The 20,400-nt window shown below is 51.0% G+C and overlaps 1 protein-coding gene across 4 annotated transcripts; it reads right to left on the bottom strand.

Moving 5' to 3' along the window:
- Nucleotides 1–108: 108 nt before the first annotated feature.
- Nucleotides 109–20,149, bottom strand: SHISA5 (shisa family member 5). 4 transcript variants are annotated; one of them, XM_067044359.1, is made up of 7 exons: nt 19,969–20,139; nt 16,538–16,694; nt 15,019–15,180; nt 8,047–8,130; nt 1,745–1,860; nt 1,381–1,593; nt 109–1,305 (listed from the first exon to the last, which is right to left on the bottom strand). In XM_067044359.1, the coding sequence occupies exons 1-7, from the start codon at nt 20,036–20,038 to the stop codon at nt 1,226–1,228; spliced, it is 882 nt and encodes a 293-aa protein (XP_066900460.1). In that variant the 5' UTR covers nt 20,039–20,139; the 3' UTR covers nt 109–1,225. The 4 variants fall into 4 exon arrangements, with proteins under 4 accessions (XP_066900460.1, XP_058933058.1, XP_058933059.1 ...); XM_059077075.2 differs by lacking the exon at nt 15,019–15,180 and having other exon boundaries at nt 19,969–20,149; XM_059077076.2 differs by lacking the exons at nt 8,047–8,130; nt 15,019–15,180 and having other exon boundaries at nt 19,969–20,126.
- Between the last annotated feature and the right edge of the window lie 251 nt (nt 20,150–20,400).

Genomic DNA, 20,400 nt, shown 5'->3' with positions numbered 1-20,400 from the left:
AGACGTCTGAGCCCAATAAAAGTAGGGAAAACAGGAACTTCAAATACTGGATGGAAATGATACCTAGCCTAAAACCCAATCCCAGCAGCCAAGAAAGGAGACAGCAGCTCCAAATAGTTGGATTTATTATAAACAAGGGTGCAGACCCTAGACTCTCCAAAACACATCAACAGGTACAAAGCTACTATGTGGTGAGACATTAACGGAGGGATAGGGAACACCGAGGTATGTGTCTGGGCCAGAGCAGCCACCAAGGGTCCCCTCCACCTTTGTTCCAGACGACACCTTGGCCCAGGCGTCCCCACTGCCAAGACAAACTGTGGCCTGGGGTACAGGAGCTGGAAAGCCTGTGAGGCTGGCGCTGGGGAAGCAGGGACTATCAGACATCAGAGTTCCTCTGCTCTCTGGGGCAGTTTTCCTCCAGGACCCAGGGGTGTCAGCCTCACAGCAAACTATTACACACATTTTGAAACAGAAAACAGGCAAAACACTTAGCTAAAAGTAAAACAAAAACACTGCAGGGAGGACACCTGAGTGTGTAGGTGGACAGAGGCCACCCTGCCCGCTTAAGGTGGCGGCCAGAGCCAACCAAGGCAGCCAGAACCGAGGGTAAATGTGGCCCTCCAGGTGGTCCCAGGAAGGATGCAAGAACACAGACCAGGCAGACAGACAGCTCTCAGGGGAGGGTGGGGCTCTGCCTGAGGTGTTTTGATATCAGGAGGCTGCCCACTCTCCACTGGGCATGGCACAGGCTCAGGGAGCTATGGGAAAGGGTTGAGACCCACCTGTAGCCAGTTCCCAAGCCTCACCCACCTGCCTGCATCATGGCTCGGGTTCTTCAAAGACAAGCCTGGGGACAAGCCATGGCCTTGAGCAATGGCTAGCCATTCTGCAGAAACTGGAACACGTGTGCATCCTGCCGGCAAAAGTCTGTACTATCCTAGTGTGACAAGCCCCACTTGCTCTCCCTGGGGTGGTCTGGAAAAGAACTGTTCTTTGAATTTTGCTTGAGATTTCAGGAAGCATAATTTCGAGTGAGGAAGGCAACAAAGTGTGGTCCCAGCAACACTGGCAAGGATTGTTCCCAACCCCCCACTGGCATCACAAGAAGCCTCACGTACAAACAGGACACACACACCACGCACAGGGAGAAAAGGACCGTGCCTGCATACCCATTCACACACACACGACAGATCAAGTGGCAGCTGGAGATGCAAGGTTGTGCTCAGGGGGCTGCCTTCGGGGGGTCCATGTAGGCTGGATTGTAAGGAGGCTGGCTGGCCGGGTAGGGCATGGCTGCACCTCCTGAAAATAGAGAGGACACTGGTTGGCCGTGGGCACGGCTGCAGGGGGTCAGGTACAGTTGGAGTTGGTACTCACCAGCCATTGTCTCATGGTAGGCGGGGGGGCCCATGGGCTGGGCCAGGTAGGGTGGTGGGTACTGCGTGGGGTAGGGCGCTGCTGGCATCCCTGGCTGGGGGGGCACGGATTGGTAGCCCTGGTACGTTGGTCCAGGGTAGCTGGGCGGCACACTTGGAGCTTGCGAGTAAGGGCTGTGCACTACTGTAGTGGCCGTGGTGGTAGTCACAACCGCTGAAAAGAGAGTCCCAGTTAGGACCCTCAGGCCTGCCACCCCTCCCTCCAGCTCAGCTCCGTCAGGCCCCTGGTAAACCACGCCCACCACCCGGGGTTGCCACCCTCACACAAGGGGTCACAGTGGGGCAGGTGGGCTGGGGATGCTTACGACGCGGTCGGCGGCACATCTTGTACAAATAGCAGCAGGAGCAGGTGAAGCAGATGATGATGGTGACAACGGAGAGCACAAAGATGGTCAGTCCGACGGCAACAGTCGTTCCAAACCTGCCAAAACGCCAGTCAAGGCCCAGGGTCCCTCTCCCCTACCCAGGACCAGCAGTCCACACCACACCCGTTCCCAAGGTGCACCCCTCTTGCCGGAGGAGACTCTGGGCAACACAGATAGAGCAACCTCTGGGGTATGTAGCTTGAACCTGTTTCAGCCTCAGGTGTCTCCTCAAGTATAAAATGGGGTTGACTGAGAGTCCATGTGAGGCCCCTCGCCCAGTGGGGGGCCCCCTGGCCACACCCTCAGGAGCATGGGAGAGAGTTCTTCAGGTATCTCCCCCATACACACATCTTGTCTACCCCCACTGAGCCAGCGGCAGATGCCCATTGAGTACACGCCACAGGCCAGGCACTGTGTGGCTTGAACCAAAAACTCAGAGGTGGGCGAGACAGACTAACTCATGCCCTCTGGGAGCCCACAGATTATTAGAGGAGGCAGGTGTTGAAGGGAAAATGACTCAGGAATCACAGGTAACGAAAACGAGGAGAAGTTTCAGGAAAGGGGAGGCTGGTGTGGCCAGGACAGTGAAGAGAGGCATGCAGCGAGCCCAGGGTAGGGCTGCTGGCCCCCAGAGTGACGGTGAGCTTGCTGGGTACCAAGCAAGGTGCCAGGTGTCCACATACACCCTCGCTCTGACCAGAAGGGCAGGTGGGTAAACTAAGAGCCGGGCGGGGCTGGAGGGGCCCTGCCTTCTGGAAGAGGCCGCCTCCCTGCCCACGCAGGCCCCTCAGCAAGGACCAGGACCAAGTAGAGAGCCCGCCCCCTGAGAACACACAGGCCTTGGGTGGGAAGTTCACCAAAGCCGACCTTCAAGGGCACAGCCACAGCCCCAAGCTGTCCTCCCCTGTTCCCCGAGGCCAAGCAGTGTTCCAGTAAAAGGCAACTGCACCAAGCACATCAAAACATGGAAGGGGCTTGGTGAGCTTTAGGGGGAATGCTGGGCACACCCCTTCGCCCTGCCTTTGGTGGAGGGTCTTCCATCTCACAGCCCAGATGGGCAGCACAAGTTCAGCAAGGCCCGGCGCACAGCTTTGGGACAGACTAAGGACAGACCCTTCACACTCCAGACTCAAAATACCTGACTGCGTTCGTAAAACAGGAGCCACTTGTGAGGCCCAGAACAAGGCCCCAAGACAGGACCGTCAGGAGGTACCTTCCTGCCTAACCAGAGGAGTCTGTCACTGCCCCTCACCCACAAGTTCCTCCCAGACCCTCCACTGACCCAGGGATGTAGACACGCACACCCACGTTCACATGCGATCAATAGCACTCAACTGTAGGGCCACCACCACCGATCTCTAATCGCTCTCTTTCTCTCTCTTCTGTCTCTGTCTCTAACACACAGTATGGCACCCAAGCTCACCCCATGTTAGCCTCCACCTTCACTCAGGTGCCTCCTGCACCCCCGGACTTCCCCTTTCCGTCATGAGGTCACTCAGTTTCAATCTCCTCCCCTTTCCAGGAAAAGTAAAGCAAATCTCCTTGGCCCTCCCCTACCCCTGACGTCAGAGGCAGGAAGGAGAGATGCAGGGCCTCTTAAAGACACAGTGCGGCTGGCGGGCGCCCCAGCTGCTCCCAGCTGCGCTCCAAACTGGGGCCAGGAGTGGGGAGGGAAGTGCTCGGCTGTCTTCCTGGAGCTGCCTCCCCAGTCCTGCCTGCCCAGGCCCAGCTTCTCCACCCCACTGTCCAGGAGAGCACTACGACGGGGTCCAAGACATGCCCCGCCTAGGGTCCCCAAACCACGCTCCTGCTCCACCCAGCTCAGCCGGCCAGCCCTGTTCCAGCGGTCCCCTCCATGGGCTCCTTCGGCCATCTAAGCCCACCAGCAGACCCGGCCGGCCCGTCCCCTCAGCTCCTCCTCTCCCACCAGCACATGCTCCAAGCCACAAACCTGCCTGAACCTGAACCTGCCTCACCAGGAAGATGCAGATGACTCCCCAAGTCCCCTTGGCTACCTGGTCAAGTCTTACCTTGTCACTCCTGCTCGAAAGCCTAGTGTGGCTCCTGTAGCTCCTGCGGTCACACAGGAATTTGCTTTATAATTTACTTGTTAAACTTTGTGTGATGTGTGTGTGTATCTGTACTTTTCTCTCTCTCTGTGTGTATATATATATAAATACATACATAATAGTTGATAATAAAAGGAAAAAATCCAGGATTTGTCTCATCAGATAGTAACACTTACAATAGGCAAATGTTAATCTTAATTAAAAGTCTAAATAAGATAAAACTTGTGTGGCCTGGGACTCCCACCCTCCCTCCCATGTGCTCTAGCCACATCACTCTCCTTTTCAGCTTTCGAAAGCACCATGCTGTGTCCTACCTCAGGGCCTTTGCACACGCATTTCCTCCCACCCAACTGCTCCGTCTGCTCTTCTCTTCCTCCAACCCCTACACAATTAATTCTTGGTCACTTTTCAGACCGCAGCTCAAAACATCACTTCCTCAGGGACACCTTCCCTGACCATGCAGATGAGGTTAGGCTCCTCGATAAGTGCTCTTACAAATCAAATTCTTGTCTACCTCAGTTTATAAACACACACTGCTTTGTGTGAGCGTTTGATTAATGTGCATCTTACCTCCAGCTTGTGGATTCATGGATGCACAGACTGTACCAGCTCTGGACCATCACTGTATCTCCAGTGCCTGGCCATACAGGAGGTGCTCAATAAGTATTTAACAAATGAATAAATTCACTCAGGGACCCCATGGGCAGCACCTAGTAGGACAGCAAGGCACATTGCCCTGAGGAACAGCAATATTTGAGGGGTGGTTGCAGAATGGGGCAGAGGCCTGTGGCCACAACAGGCCACGACACTTATGGAACTACACCTCTGAAAGGAAGGAATGGGGCTTCCCAAGGCTGAGGCTACCTCCCAGATCAAGGAGCCCAAAGGCCAAGTTCAGAAGGCAGAGTTGGCCTAGGCAGGAAGGGACAGAAGGCCAGGGGAACAAGAGCCCAGGCAAGGAGCTTGCAGCGGGGCTGAATGGGACGGTCCCTAGGAGGCCAAAGACTTCCAACGTCCAGACACCGAGAGGGCCATCTCTGGAAATGAGACACCAGCACTCTCACCGTGACGCTGGCCAGGCAGCATGCGGCCGTGACAGCGGGTGAGAGAGCTGCGGAAAGAGCACCGTGAGGGCTGAGAAATGACACAGGTTAGCGATGCCCACACCTCACCTAGTGGACCTCCCTGCCCTCCCCCTGCACCATTACAGCAGAGTCAGCGGAGAGGGTCAGCAGTGACCTGCCTGGAGCCAGCACTTGGGTGCTTCAAGACACACCATTCCTGCCTGATCATCCTGTGAGTGAAAGGAGCTAGGAAGGGACAATGAAATCAGGACCCAAAAGAACTATGACAGGGAACCAAGGAAGCTCTAGGGAAAGAACCAGCCACTGACCATCAACAGGGTGGGACAGGAGTCACCTGCCAAAGTGGGGAGTGGGTGGAAGACCCACAGGTAACATGGCCATACCATGGGGAGCATGGAGCCCAGGCCATGACAGGTAGATGTGGTCTCATCTGCATCGCTGTGCTCTGACCTGGTGCCTCGTTCTTGGAGAACCCAAGGAGTCATGCAGAGGAAGAGCGGGGGTAGGGGGGTGAAGTCCAAGAATGAAGGGGGAGGGGTCGGAGGTGGGGGGGGGGCAGAGCTGGCACAGGCCGGCTCAGCACATAGGGTCCTTCCCCTGTCGAGCGTCCCCTGAGCTTCCAACCAGGGCTGGACCCCACCAAGGAACCAATGCTCCAATGGACAAACAACAGTGCCCTTGGCCAAGGGCGCATCACACAAATGCTCACCCGAGAGGATGTCTCCTTGGGGCCCACCTGGGGGCATCCACAGGAGATGTGTCACTGATGACCCCATCCCTCCACCCTCCCAGCACCTGCTCCTGGAGCCCTAAACCTTTGTAAGGCAGGTGCTGTGCGCCATGCTGGGGCTCTGCTCAGAAGCAGAGGAGAGATGGGGCAGTATGGGGTGGGGGCCCAAGGGGGCTGAGCAGCATCTGCACTCCCAGCAGATGGGCAAGATGGCCTGGTGGGGAGGCAGCAGGGCACTCGCACCTCCTCATCTGCAGGAGGCGGGGGAGATGCTCCTGAGCTGGCCCCGGGAAGCCACTTCTCCTCTGCCTCCTGGGGGACCTTGCTCTGCAGTGTGGAACCCACATTTCTCACACAGTGCTCAATACTCACTCACAAACCAGGCCACCTTCCACTTTCGTTCCCCCTCTCTGAACCCTCTCCAGCTCCTCCTGCAGCTGATCCTCAAATGTCACTGACCCTCAACACACTCAATCCTACCCAAATCCGAGCCCTTCACCCGAAACCCACTCCTCCTCTGTCCTGTATCCCCCCATGCAGGGCAGAGAGCAGGACACCACACCGGGGCCCCTTCCCTGGCCACCTTCCTAGCAGGCAGCCTCACCTCACCTCACCCCACCAGCCAGGCCTCTCTCTGGCCTACAACACCTGGACCAGGAAGCCCTGGTCCACGCTCCCCGCCAGCTGCTGACATCCTCCGGGGAGTAGCCAGAGTGGTCTTCATCCTAAAACACCATTCAGACCCCGGCACTGACCAGAGCCCTCCATGGTGCCTGCCCAGGACAAGGCCCACACTGGCTGGACATCAGAACCCCCTGTGGGGCCAACTGAAAGCCCACAGCCTCGGGCCTCAGCAACTCCCTGCACGTAGAGGGAGTGGAGCTTCCAGGTCTCAGTCTCTGACCAACATAGGGAACAGGATCAGCGGGCAGAACAGAGGGAGGAGGCCCAGCCACAGTTGCCTAGGAGCAAAGCAGTGCCTCTTCCCCTCCCCCACTCACAGGAGCCCTGCCCCAATTCCTCTGCAGCCAGAGAGGCCCACACTCACCCAGGCCCACAGGGCAAGATGGGACAGGACAAGAACCTGGACCCCACTACACAGGCCCAGAGCCCAAAGTCTCTTCTTCCAAAGGGGCAACCAGGCCTAGGCGGACCTTCTCAGAGGGGCTTCTAGATCCACCGAATAAGAGGGCAGATGGCACGTGGAACAGACTCCGCCAGGAAAACACATAAGCAGCTGCACACCCATTCCATCCACGCGAAATGTGCATCACAACACCCGTCACGGTGGCAACAAGACAGGGCAGGAACCTGGCCAAGGGGACTGGAGTTTGGGTGATTGGGGTATTCCCCGGCCCCCTGAAGGGAAGACCCTGACAATAACCATGACCACAAACCCTGACACAGACTGTGCATCATCAGTTATTCCAGCATCTTTACTACACAATAATCACTCCGTCATTATGCACCCTGCACCACCATTGCCCCCATCACTTTCACTACTGCCACCATTACCCCAACACCAACACCCACCACCAGCATCCTTATCACATCTCCCTGTCACTGTCCCCCATCACCACCATCACCTCCTACCATCATACACCTGCCTGTCACCCCATTACATAGCCCCACCATAGCCCCCATGACCATCAGCCTCTACACCATCAACACGCACTACTCCCCCATTACCACACACCCACCATCATCTACCATCACCTTATCCCAGACCAGGAAGCCAGATGTGATAGGGATGCTGGTGGTGGGTATTGGTGTTGGGGTAATGGTTGCAGGGGTGACAGTGATGCGGGCAATGGTGGTGTGGGGTGCAGAGTGATGGGGTGATTATTGTGGGGTAAAGATGCCAGGATTACTGATGATGCGCCATCTCTGTGTCAGGGTTTGTGGGTCGTGGTTATTGTCAGGGCCTCTCCCCACCACCACTGCACCCAGCACCACCACTGTACCATCACCACACACTCAGCATTGCAGCCCCCATCATCTCACCCCTGCCAGCACTGCCGCATCACTACCACCATTGCCACTATCATCCCCATCACTGTCACACCCTCCCCATCACCTACACCCATAGGTCACCTGTGCCCACACCATCACCTAGGTCAATATGAACACCCACACCTGGCCTTTCCATCGTGAATCCCCAGCCACAGTCTCCCCCATCCCTGGCACAATGGTGAAGATACCCAACACAAGGATCAAAGGTCCTGGAGGTCAGATATGGTGACAGCTTCTCTGGGGCCCTAGCCCAAGGATTCTGTGCCATCCCAGTCCCCACAGCCCTCCTGAGCCCCCTTGTCACCTCTTCCAGGAAGATGTACCCAGCCTGCAGGTTTTATTTACCCGGACATGGGGTCGATGTCCAGGCTAGAGCGGAACTTCAGTGTTGAGCCCAGCTGTTCCGGTGGCTCCACATTGGTGGGGACGCTGCAAAGAGGAAACCTCACAATTAACACACCTGCGCCCCACCCTGCACACCGAGAACAAACAAACACTACCTTAGCACACACACAGAACATGCACGAAAGCCAACCCCATACTGGGCCAGAGAAGTAGCCCTGGGGGCCTCTGGGGGACAGATATCACACACACCAAGATCTCAGGCTACAAAGCCACACGTCCTTCTAAAGTGCACATGGAACGTTCTCTAGGACAGACCACATGTGAGGCCACAAAACCAGTCTCAAGAGATCTGAAAAGACAGTTATCATGCAAAGTATCTTCAACCTTTATAACTGAAGCTATAAATCAGTAACAAAAGACACACACCACAAAGTTAAAGAAAAAAATCCTAAAAAAACCCCTCATACCTTGGGAAACTACATATTACAGCAACAACAACAACAAAAGAACTGTGGCTTAAATAAGAAATCATAGAGGAAATTAAGAAATCTGTAAAACTGAATGATAATAAAAATACCACTGGTCAAAATTTGTGAAACACAGCTAAAGGGTTCTTAAAGGGAAATTATAGCTTCCATACTGAGATGGTAGTAAACTGAAGAAGATGGGAAAAATGTAATAGAACAAACCCCCCAAATAAGGAAGGAATTAATAAAGATAAGTGCAAAAATAAAAGAATAGCAGCCGTGGAAAATAATAGAGAAGATTAACAGAACCAAAGCTGGTGGACCTCTGGCAAGGCTAATCAAGAAAAGGAGAAAAGACACAAAAAGATAAAAATACAGAATGAAAAGGGGTAAACTATAGACACAACAGAGATTTTAAAAATAATAACTGTCTGGGAATTCCCTGGCGGTCCAGTGATTAGGACTTGGCACTCTCACTGCTGAGGCCTGGGTCCAATCCCTGGTCAGGGAACTAAGATCCTACAAGCCTCATGGTGCAGCCCCCCTCCCCCAAATGATAATAACTGTTTGAATTGAACAAACCACCTGTGAAAGGCATTTTTGAAACAAGTGGAGACAACTGAAGACAGACTAGTACAGAAAGCTATTAATGAACTGCTGTTAATTGTGCCAAGTATGTTCCTGATGTATGATTATATTTCTTTTTAAAGGACCCACATCTGCAGATAACTAACATTTAAGGAGAAATTTTTATGCCTGGCATGGGTTTTTAAATAATCCAGAAAACAAAAGTAGTGGGAGATATATGGAACGTTAATGTCAGAGTATTCATAACTATGGGAGCAGGTAATGGATATATGGATTTATTATTCTCTCTGCTTTTGTATGTATTTGAAAATTCTCAAAATAAATTCTCGGGGCTTCCCTGGTGGCGCAGTGGTTGAGAGTCCGCCTGCCAATGCGGGGGATGCGGGTTCGTGCCCCGGTCCGGGAGGATCCCACATGCCGCGGAGCGGCTGGGCCCGTGAGCCATGGCCGCTGAGCCTGCGCGTCCGGAGCCTGTGCCCCGCAATGGGAGAGGCCACAACAGTGAGAGGCCCGCGTACCACAAAAAAAAAAAAAAAAAAAAAAAAATTCTCAAAAAATTAACAAAATAAAATTCAAGAAGCAAACAAACAAACAAAAATGCAAGAGCATTAGGAACAACTATACCATACTAAATTTGAAGGACAAGTAAAGCTGAGAAGAAAATATTTTTTAAAAATTCAGTGTGGGGCTTCCCTGGTGGCGCAGTGGTTGAGAGTCCACCTGCCGATGAAGGGAAAATGGGTTCGTGTCCCGGTCCAGGAAGATCCCACATGCCACGGAGCGGCTAGGCCTGTGAGCCATGGCCGCTGAGCCTGCACGTCCGGAGCCTGTGTTCCGCAACGGGAGAGGCCACAACAGTGAGAGGCCCGCGTACCGCAAAAAAAAAAAAAAAAAAAAAATTCAGTGTGTGTGCTTTGGCAAGCAATAACAAGAGTTAAGCACACCAAGCTGGGATGCAAGGAGGGCGGGGGGAGTGTGTGGCTGGGAAGAGACATCCATGGAGGTGGGCCTGGCATCTGAAGCCCCTTTTCTTCTGGGGGCATTAGCCTATTTCAGAGGGGCAGCTGAGAGTAGCATTTCTGAAAGCCTTAGGTGGTAGAAATTATATCCAGAGGCCGGCAGGTGGGCAAGCCCTGATGATTCCCACTCACTTGGGCTGGGTCCTGAAAAGCAAGGAGAAACTCAGCAAGTTTCTCAGCTCAGCTCTGCAATTAGGCCAAGGTGACCTTAGAGTGCTCATGTTCCTGGCAAAAGCGATATCAATCCTCCCAGGAGGAAGTCCTAAGGTCCAAATGTCTACAGTCAATTTTGCAAATGCAATGTTTGGCACACAACTGAAGATTTTCAGGAACACTAAGACACTAGACAACGTGACTAGATAACAACAGAAACAACTGACAATAGAAATATCCACAGGGGCTTCAAATATTGAAGTTATCACACCCTGACATTAAAACAAAACATACTTTAAGATCACTAATAAGAACCTGCATTATATGGGCTTCCCTGGTGGCTCAGTAGTTGAGAGTCCACCTGCTGATGCAGGGGACATGGGTTCGTGCCCCGGTCTGGGAAGATCCCACATGCTGCGGAGCGTCTGGGCCCGTGAGTCATGGCCTCTGAACCTGCGCGTCCAGAGAGCTCCGCAACGGGAGAGGCCACAACAGAGAGAGGCCCACATACCGAGGAAAAAAAAAAAAAAAAAAAAAAAAGAACCTGCATTATAAAAATGAAATTAAATTAAATTTAAAAAAAAATACTTTGGGACTTCCCTGGTGGCACAGTGGATAAGACTCTGCGCTCCCAATGCAGGAGGCCCTCATCAAGGAACTAGATCCCACACACATGCTACAACTAAGCAGCCCACCTGCCGCAACTAAGGAGCCAGCGAGCTGCAACTAAGTAGCCCACCTGCCACAATTAAGACCCAGTGCAACCAAATATGTAAATAAATATTAAAAAACAAAACAAAACAAAACATACTTTGCTCAAGGAGATGAAAGGAAAAAAATTAAGCAGTTTAAGAGAACTTGAAATATTAAAAAGAAACAAATAAAAATTCTAGAATTAAAAAATTACACAAAAAAATAATAATTTGGGCTTCCCTGGTGGCGCAGTCGTTGAGAGTCCGCCTGCCGATGCAGGGGACACGGGTTCGTGCCCTAGTCTGGGAAGATCCCACATGCCATGGAGTGGCTGGGCACATGAGCCATGGCCACTGAACCTGTGAGTCCGGAGCCTGTGCTCCGCAAAGGGAGAGGCCACAACAGTGAGAGGCCCACGTACAACAAAATATATATATATATATAAAATAATAATAATAATAATAATTTATTAGACAGTGCAAGATATAATTAAACAACTGGAGGATAGGCCCAAACAAATATACGTACACTAAAGTCTGGAGACACAAAAAAATGGTAAATGTAAATACAAAAGACAGTAGGTGAAATATGGAATACAGTTTACAAAAGGTCTTACATATGTGTAATTAGAGTCCTAGAGGGAGAAGTGTGAGAATGGGGCAGAAGCAATATTTAAAAAGATGATGGCTGGAGTTACTCAGTTTTCCTGGATATCTCCCATAAATGCAGGAGATATGCATGCTATTAAAATTGTTTGTTTTTCTCCTAGCAAAAACAAAAACAAAAAAAACAAGCCAACAATTCCAGAAGTACTGTGAACCCCAAGCAGCAAAAATTCAAAGAAAACCACACTTAGGCACATCATAGTAAAACTGCTGAAAACCAAATACAAAGAGGAAAAACTTAAAAATTAGTCAGAGAAAAGATATGTTCCTTGCAAAGGAGCAATAATACAGCCATCAGCTGATTTCTCAACAGAAACAACTGACATCAGGAGTTAATGGAATGAGGGAACTTCCCTTGTGGTCCAGTGGCTAAGACTCCGCCTGCCCAAAGCAGGGGGCCTGGTCAGGGAACTACATCCCATATGCCACAACTAAAAGATCCCACACGCCACAACTAAAAGATCCCACACGCCACAATGAAGACCCGACCCAGCCAAATAAATAAATAAATATTTTTTTTTAAAAAAAGAGGACAATGGAATGAAAGCTTCAAAGTGCTGAACTTTGGGGCTTCCCTGGTGGTGCAGTGGTTAAGAATCCGCCTGCCAATGCAGGGGACATGGGTTTGAGCCCTGGTACGGGAAGATCCCACGTGCCACAGAGCAACTAAGCCTCTGTGCCACAACTACTGAGCCTCCACTCTAGAGCCCGCGAACCACAACTACTGAGCCTGCACACCTAGAGCCAATGCTCCATAACAAGAGAAGCCACCGTAATGAGAAGCCCACAGACCGCCACAAAGAGTAGCCCCCGCTCACAACTAGAGAAAGCCCACGAGCAGCAACAAAGACCCAACGCAGCCAAAAATTAATTAATTAATTAATTAATTAAAAAATCACTTAGACAATATTGAAGAATATCAAAGCTTATTATAAAGACACAGTAATTGAGTCTGCTTTAGCCCAGGGATAGACAAACAGACCGATGTAACATAATAGAGAGCCTAGAGACAGCCACGCATATGTGGATACTCAATCTGTAACAAACTTGGCACTATAGAGTGATAGAGAAAAAAGGATAGTTTTCTCAATAAGTGGCACTGGGTCAACTGAATACCCAAATTAAAAAATGAAATTTGATCTCTACTTACATGCACTACTACTACTAGGCATACTTAAAAGAAATCCATATACATGTGCACCAAAAGATATGTACAAGGATGCTCAAAGCAGCATTATTTGTTATAGCGAAAGAAAGGAAGGAACGGAGGGAGGGAAGGAAGAAACCATCCAGATGTCCATCAACATTAAAATGGATCAACTGTTGTATAAAACTTAACATACACCAATGGAAATGAACAGACAACACAACATGGATGAAACTCACATGTTGAGAGAAAGAAACCAGATAGGAAATAGATGTATGATGTTATGTGTATGTCTCTGTGTGTGTGTGTTTAACAGGTATAGCAGTTTAATGGTTACCTTTGGGGATAACAGAGGGAATACTGATTGGTAAGTAACATGAGGGGGCTTCTGGGATGCCATGATGTGCTAATTTTTGCCCTGGATAGGTGGTGGTTATGTGGATGCGGATGTGTTTACTCTGCAGTAATTCACTGAACTGTATGCTTTATATCTGTGTACTTTTATGTATATATGATATATACTGTCCCCAACCCCAATAAAAAAAAAAACTAAACTATAGAACTTAGGGATGCGTGTTTGGGTATTACAGCTCTAAAGAAAAGCAAGGCTATATAAAAGTTAGAATTATCACTATCTTAGTGGGATGAGAGGAGAGACAGTGATTGGGAGTAAGCTCAACAGGACTTGTGATATCTTGACCTGCATAGTGGTCATGCAGATATTTGCTTTGTGATAAATCACTGAGTTGTACATTTATTTTAATGCAGTTTTCTGTATGTGAATTATATGTTACAACATAACAGAACAAAAAAACATCTCAAGGAATGAGTTTAACAGCAGATTAGACACTTGAAGAACTGAATGAACTGAAAGGTTAGAAGAAATTATCCAGAATGCAGCAGAGAGATGAAAATATGGAAGACAGGCTAGGAAATGTGGACACTGGAGGAGAAGATGAAGCATGTATAAATGGAGTCTCAGAAGGAAAGGAGAATGAGGAAGGGCAATACTTAAAGAATAGCAGTGTATTTTCTAGAACTGATGAAAGACACTAAACCACAGATTTAAGAAGCTCAAACGTAACATCATAAATTTTAAAAAAGCTATACCTAGATACATCATAGTGTAGCTGAAGAATATCAAAGACAAAGAAAAATCTTAAAAAGCTGTCATAAGGAAAAAAAAAAAGATTTCTTTTAAATGATGGACAACTGACTATTGAGCTGATGTCTCAATAGAGATAATGGAAGTCAGAGAAAATAACCATCAACTTAAGTCCTGCTCAGATAAAATATTCTTTAAGAATGAGATCAATATAATTTACCATATTAACAGAATAAAAATAGAAAAATCATCAAATTTTCTCTAAAGATGCAGGAAAAATATTTGACAAAATTCAAGATCCCTTCATGATTAAAACTCCAAGCAAACTAGGAACAGAAGGGAACTTCCTCAACCCAATAAAGGGCACCTATGAAAAAGCTACAGCTAACATCATACCTAATAGTGAATGCTTTCTCCCTAAAACTGAAAACAAGACAAGGATGTCTGTTCTCACCATTTCTATTCATCATTGTACTGGAGGTTCTGGCCAGTGTGATGCAACAAGGAAAAATAAAAGTATACAGATTGGGGCTTCCCTGGTGGCGCAGTGGTTGAGAGTCCGCCTGCCGATGCAGGGGACACGGGTTCATACCCCAGTCCGGGAAGATCCCACACGCCACAGAGCAGCTGGGCCCATGAGCCATGGCCACTGAGCCTGCGCATCCGGAGCCTGTGCTCCGCAACGGGAGGGGCCACAGCAGTGAGAGGCCCACGTACCGCAAAAAAAAAAAAAAAGTATACAGATTGCAAAAGAAGTAAACATGGGCCTTCCCTGGTGGTGCAGTGGTTAAGAATCTGCCTGTCAATGCAGGGGACACAGGTTCAATCCCTGGTCTGAGAAGATCCCACATGCCGCAGAGCAACTAAGCCCATGGGCCACAACTACTGAGCCTGCGGTCTAGAGCCCACAAGCCACGACTACTGAGCCCACATGCCACAACTACTGAAGCCCATGCACCTAGAGCCCATGCTCCACAACAAGAGAAGCCCGCGCACCTCAAAGAAGAGCAGCCCCCACTTGCTGCAACTAAAGAAAGCTCGCACGCAGCAACAAAGACCCAATGCAGCCAATAAACAAATAAATAAAAGAAAAAGAAGTAAACAGTAGAAGAAAAAAAATGGAATGAAAACAAACCAAAACAATACAGTAAGTGAGGGCTTCCCTGGTGGCGCGGTGGTTGAGAGTCCGCCTGCCGATGCAGGAGACATGGGTTCGTGCTCCAGTCCGGGAAGATCCCACATGCCGCGGAGCAGCTGGGCCCGTGAGCCATGGCCACTGAGCCTGCGCATCTGGAGCCTGTGCTCCGCAATGGGAGAGGCCACAACAGTGAGAGGCCCGCGTACCGCAAAAAAAAAAAAAAAAAAAAAAAAAAAAAAAATACAGTAAGTGAAAAAGAAAGAAATATAGAACAAAAGAGACAAATATAAAGCACAAAACAAGATAGCAAATATTGAATATAATCCCAGAAATACCAATAATTACATTAAACTTAAATGGAATAAATCGTCCTGCTTTTTAAAGCTACCAGAATAAATTTTTTTAAAAAAAGAAAGAAGACACTTATAAAACATAAAGACAGCAAAAGGGTCGCAGTAAAACGGCAGAATATGATCCATCAGGTATACAGCCTGGTGTCGCCATTCCCCAGAGAATTTTGCAACTCCTCAGTCAGTAACTACATGCATCTCTCTGACCTGGCAATTTGCTCCACTGTACTTGGCAAGAAATTCTCACATGGCTCTGTAAAGAAGGAAGTATATGAGGATGCCCACCGCCGTTATCTATGATAGCAAGTTTTAGACTCATACCACAAAGAATGACATGGCAGTGATGGGCACAGGCCAGATGTACACACAGCAATGTGGATGGGGCTTACAAACACTGCACTGACTGCAAAAAGTAAGAGGGTTCACTGTGCCCACAGAATATAAACTTTGCAACACATATAATCGAAAGAATACAGCAGACTGACTGGTTGCCTACAGAATAAGAGGGGAATGGAATGGTCATGGGAGATTAAAATAACATGGTGTAAGATGGTGGAGGGCTGGTCTTGCCCAGACCAATAATGGTCACCTGCCATGAGCTGAGCAGTATGACTACCTCAACCCTCTATACCTGTGGCCAAACACAAACGAAACACACAATGCAGCAAAGGGAGACACACACAGGGTCCTAGAACCTTGGTTCCAGCCTATGAAACAGTTTAAACCCAAGATGCAGTGTAAATCCATGGGCCATGGCAAGAGGACACAGGCATACCCCACAGTGGGCTACACGCCCATGCACTATGCCCTCCAGGTCCACAAGATGATACCTGCACAAATCACATACAACCCCCCACCAAGTGCACACACACACTGTGGGGTGCACTCATGCCAAGGTGTCCACCCTGAGGACACGTTGGTACAAGTACACACCCAGGAGTGAGCCACAGGGCCCGCTGAGGCCACCAACCCCTGAGAAACCCGCTCAGCCCTCAAGAGTGGGGGAGAGAGGAACAAGGGACTACCTGAACAGGGTCTGGGGAGTCCAGCCCAGGACAAGGACTCCCCAATCCCCCACCCTCAGTGATCTGCCACCATCTCGAGAGGGCTGAAAGGAAAGAGGGGCAGGCTCAGGCCGTCTACCTTGTGACCTCCGATGCACCCACCTGGCCTCCAGAACACCACACTCTTCCCCATTCCACACAAATTTCTTCAGCACATCAGAGCAGCAGTACTGGTCAAAACAGGTGCCACAGCAGAAATCAGGACAGAACTTGGGGAAAAGGTTGCGTCCAGGGGAAACCATACACACCTCACTGTGGGCTAGAACAGAGAAACACACCGTTCATCTGTGGCCATGGGGCCAGGCCTCAGCCCTGTCCCAGCCAATACAGCCCCTTCCCCAGCAAGGCCAGCAGGCCCCAGCATGCCAGGCCATCTCTGAGCCATCCCACTCATTGGCCACTGCCCCAACCAGCCTTGCCCTCTCCCCTGGGCCACAGCAGAGGTGCCAACCTGGGCTCCCTCCCTCTCCCACCAGTCCACTTGCCCTCCAGATGGGACAGTGAACTTTCTACACGAGTCTGACTGGGCCACTCCCTACTCTCAGGCCATGGGATCAAGCCCAGAGTCCACAAAGCAGGGTCCAGACTACAAAGGACCTTGAAGGTCACCCCATTCTCTGCCCGTATTCTACCTGTTTCCCATCCTCCACCTTCAAATCTACCTACCCATCAAGGCCTTACTCCAGGCCCCCTCCTACAGAAGCCACTCAAGCCCAGGAGTCCCAGCTGCTGGGGACCAGGCACTGGACTGACCTGTTCTTTTTTTTTTTTTTTTTTTTTAATTCATTTATTTTATTTACTACTTTTTTATTTTTGGTTGCATTGGGTCTTTGTTGCTGTGCACAGGCTTTCTCCAGGTGCAGTGAGCAGGGGCTACTCTTGTGGAGCACGGGCTATAGGAGCACAGGCTTCAGTAGTTGTTGCTCACGGGCTCTAGAGCGCAGGCTCAGTAGTTGTGGCGCCCGGGCTTAGTTGCTCCGTGGCACGTGGGATCTTCCCTGACCAGGGCTCAAGCCCGTGTCCCCTGCATTGGCAGCTGGGCTCTTAACCACTGCGCCACCAGGGGAGCCCAGACTGACCCATTCTTAATCCTCACTCCCTGTCCCTACCGCTCAGCGGCAGCAGCCTCAGCCCCTGCTGGACGACTTCAGGAGGCGGCCCTCACAGACTATAGCTTTACAGCAGGCTGCCTCCTGACCAATTCACCATTGGCCACAGTCACTCCCACCACAGAAGCGTCCATGCGGTACTTAGCCCTGGGCTGGGCCTGCAGTAGACACCTAGGAAATGTTTGTGCCTCAGAGGCCAGGGCTCTGAGGCAATGGCACCATGTGGAGCCCCAGAACCATCACAAGGCTCTTAGCCAGAGGTGGAATCTAAGTATACCTGGCAGACAAGTGTGGAAAATGACCACAAAGTTTGCAAACTTCCAGGAAGATGTTACAGCCAAATGTTCCCACGCATCCTTTGGCTGCGTCAGCACAGATCTAGTGCCCACCAGCAGGACAGAATGGTCCTGGATTCTGCCTAGACAGGCCCCAGATGGAACACCCAGTCCAGCAAGGCCCAGATCACTATGGTAGGCTGGGGATAGTCCTGATAAACCCTGAGGTAGAAAGCCCTGGCACCGCACTGGGACTCTAAAGACCCAGACTGGTCACGCCCCCAGGGCAGTGGGCAGTGTCTAGAGACCTAGCCTGGTTGGTATATTGAAAGGGAAAATTTGTTACCCCTAAATATTCCTCTTTGGGGACTTCCCTGGCACTCCACTGTTAAGACTTCGCCTTCCAATGCAGGGGGTGTGGGCTGGATCCCTGATCCAGGAGCTAAGATCCTACAGGCCTCGTGGCCAAAAAACCAAAACATAAAACAGAAGCAATATTGTAACAAATCCAATAAAGACGTTAAAATTGGTCCACATCCAAATAAATAAATAAATAAATATTCCTCTTTGGCCTAAGGATTATTTTTAAGAAACTGCAGACATAGGAGAAGCTCTGAAAACTAAGAGTTACCTTTTTGTAATAGACATTTATAAATATAAAGGAAATCTCCATTTGTAAGGGTATCTCCCTCACGGTACTAGGAAGAGGGGGATGACCTTATCTCTAGAATCAATGCTGAAGGCATAGATTTAAATCTGCATAACAACCTTACCCTTGTTTACTGGGCTTTTCCTGGTAACTTCCCATAACTAACCCACAATATCCTCTTTTGCCTTTAGTTCAAGATGGTATTTAAGGTGAGGGCTTCCACCATTTGGGGGAGTTACTCAGTTTTCCTGTGTCTCTCTTATGTATACAGGAGGTATGCATGTTGTTAAACTTTTGTTTTTCTCCTGTTAATCCGCCTTACATCAATTTAATTATTAGACCAGTCAAAGAACCTAGATAGCAAGAAGGGAAAATTCTTCCTCCCCCACAGTATCATGCACCCTGGGGCCATTGGCAGAGCAAGGTCCAAAGACAGAGGCACTGACTGACCTCCTTGAGAAGGGACAACTAGGAATGGGGTGGTTGGTGGGGGAGATGCTTTATTCCTGGCAGCTCCAGGCAGAACCCTGCTCTGGGCAAAACTGCAGGGCAGAGGATGGGACCACCAACAAGCCCAACGTAGCCAGCTGTCCACCTGCCAGCAGGTATGCTCAGCATAGCCCATGCTACTGGGAGGCTCGGGCAACCTACCTCCAGCAGGGCCATTACAGCCTTTACAGCCACAGCCCAGCCCAAGCGTCTAAGCTGGGCCTGAAGACACACACAGGTGAGTCTGTTTGAGCCAAAAGCCCATGACATAAATGTTCTTCTGATGCCCAGACGCTCTGAACCAGGCTGTCCAGACTTCACTGGACCAGAGAACAGAGGTCTACCTTCTCACTTTCCCAGGTCCTCCAGATTCGTCCCAGTCCCAAGGAAGTAAAGTCCTTCCCTTGGAGGAAACCACCCACCCCAGAAGGATTTTTGGCTTCCTATGGAGGCGGGTGGGGGCAGTGCGCTCTTCCAATCCCTACCCCTGAAAGGCCCCCAGCCTGGCTTCCGCCGTCTGTGATTCATCCGTCTACAATCAACACACTCAGTGTGTCTCCTCCAAGCCTGGGGGCCAGCTTCAGCAGTCTCCAGGAATACCAGGGCCATGGAGGCAGAGTGTGGAGGCTCCCAGCCAATAAACAGAGGCTGAGGGAAGGCCTCTGATGGAGGGGCCAGGCCTCCCTGCTGCCACCATGCCCCGCTAAGGCCAGGCAGGGAATCCTACCCACCCCCTTGGAACACTAGAGGACAGACACCGCCCCCCCTCCCCATTCTAGGACAGAACAATGATGGCAGCTGCCTGGGATCTGGGCAGTGTCAGTGCTGACGGGAGGGAGGCTGGAGTGGAGGAGAGACCAGTCGTGGGGTCCGCTAACTGCCTCGGAGTTATTAGGGCTCGTTTGGGGTCACTGCGGGGACGGCGCTGCCCAGGCTGCTACCAGGGACGGCGCGGACGTGGCCACCCCCCATGCCTGCCCGGGATAAACTCCCCCACCCGCCAAGACTCACCACCCGGAGGCGCTGGTAGCAGCAACAGCAACAGCAGCAGGATGCGAGGCGCTGGGGCCGGCGCGGCCATGGCTGGGCGGGTGGGCGGACGGACTGACGGTCGTAGCGCGGCCGCAGCCTCAGCGACCCGCGCGGCCAGCCGCTTCCTCGCCTCGCCCCGCCCCGACCGGGCCGTTCCAGGAACCCCGCCCGGGACGGCGAGGGAGGGGAAGGGGAAGGAGACGCCCCTCCCAGCCTCGGGGCTAGGCACGGTCCGGTGTCGGCCCCTCGGGACCGCTCTCAGACACAGGCGACCACCGAAGTTGCCTTCGGCTCTCGGGGCCCTGTCCGCCCCCAACCCCAGTTCCCACCCTGGGGCCCGGAGGGGGTCTCTGAGGGGATCTGCTTCCCAGCACTTGAGTGCCTGTTGCGTCCTGCTGGCAGGCTGGACAC

The sequence above is a fragment of the Kogia breviceps genome, chromosome 10 (assembly GCF_026419965.1).
Source record: "Kogia breviceps isolate mKogBre1 chromosome 10, mKogBre1 haplotype 1, whole genome shotgun sequence".
NCBI classification, from domain to species: domain Eukaryota; kingdom Metazoa; phylum Chordata; class Mammalia; order Artiodactyla; family Physeteridae; genus Kogia; species Kogia breviceps.
This window is presented reverse-complemented; position numbering and strand designations above follow the sequence as displayed.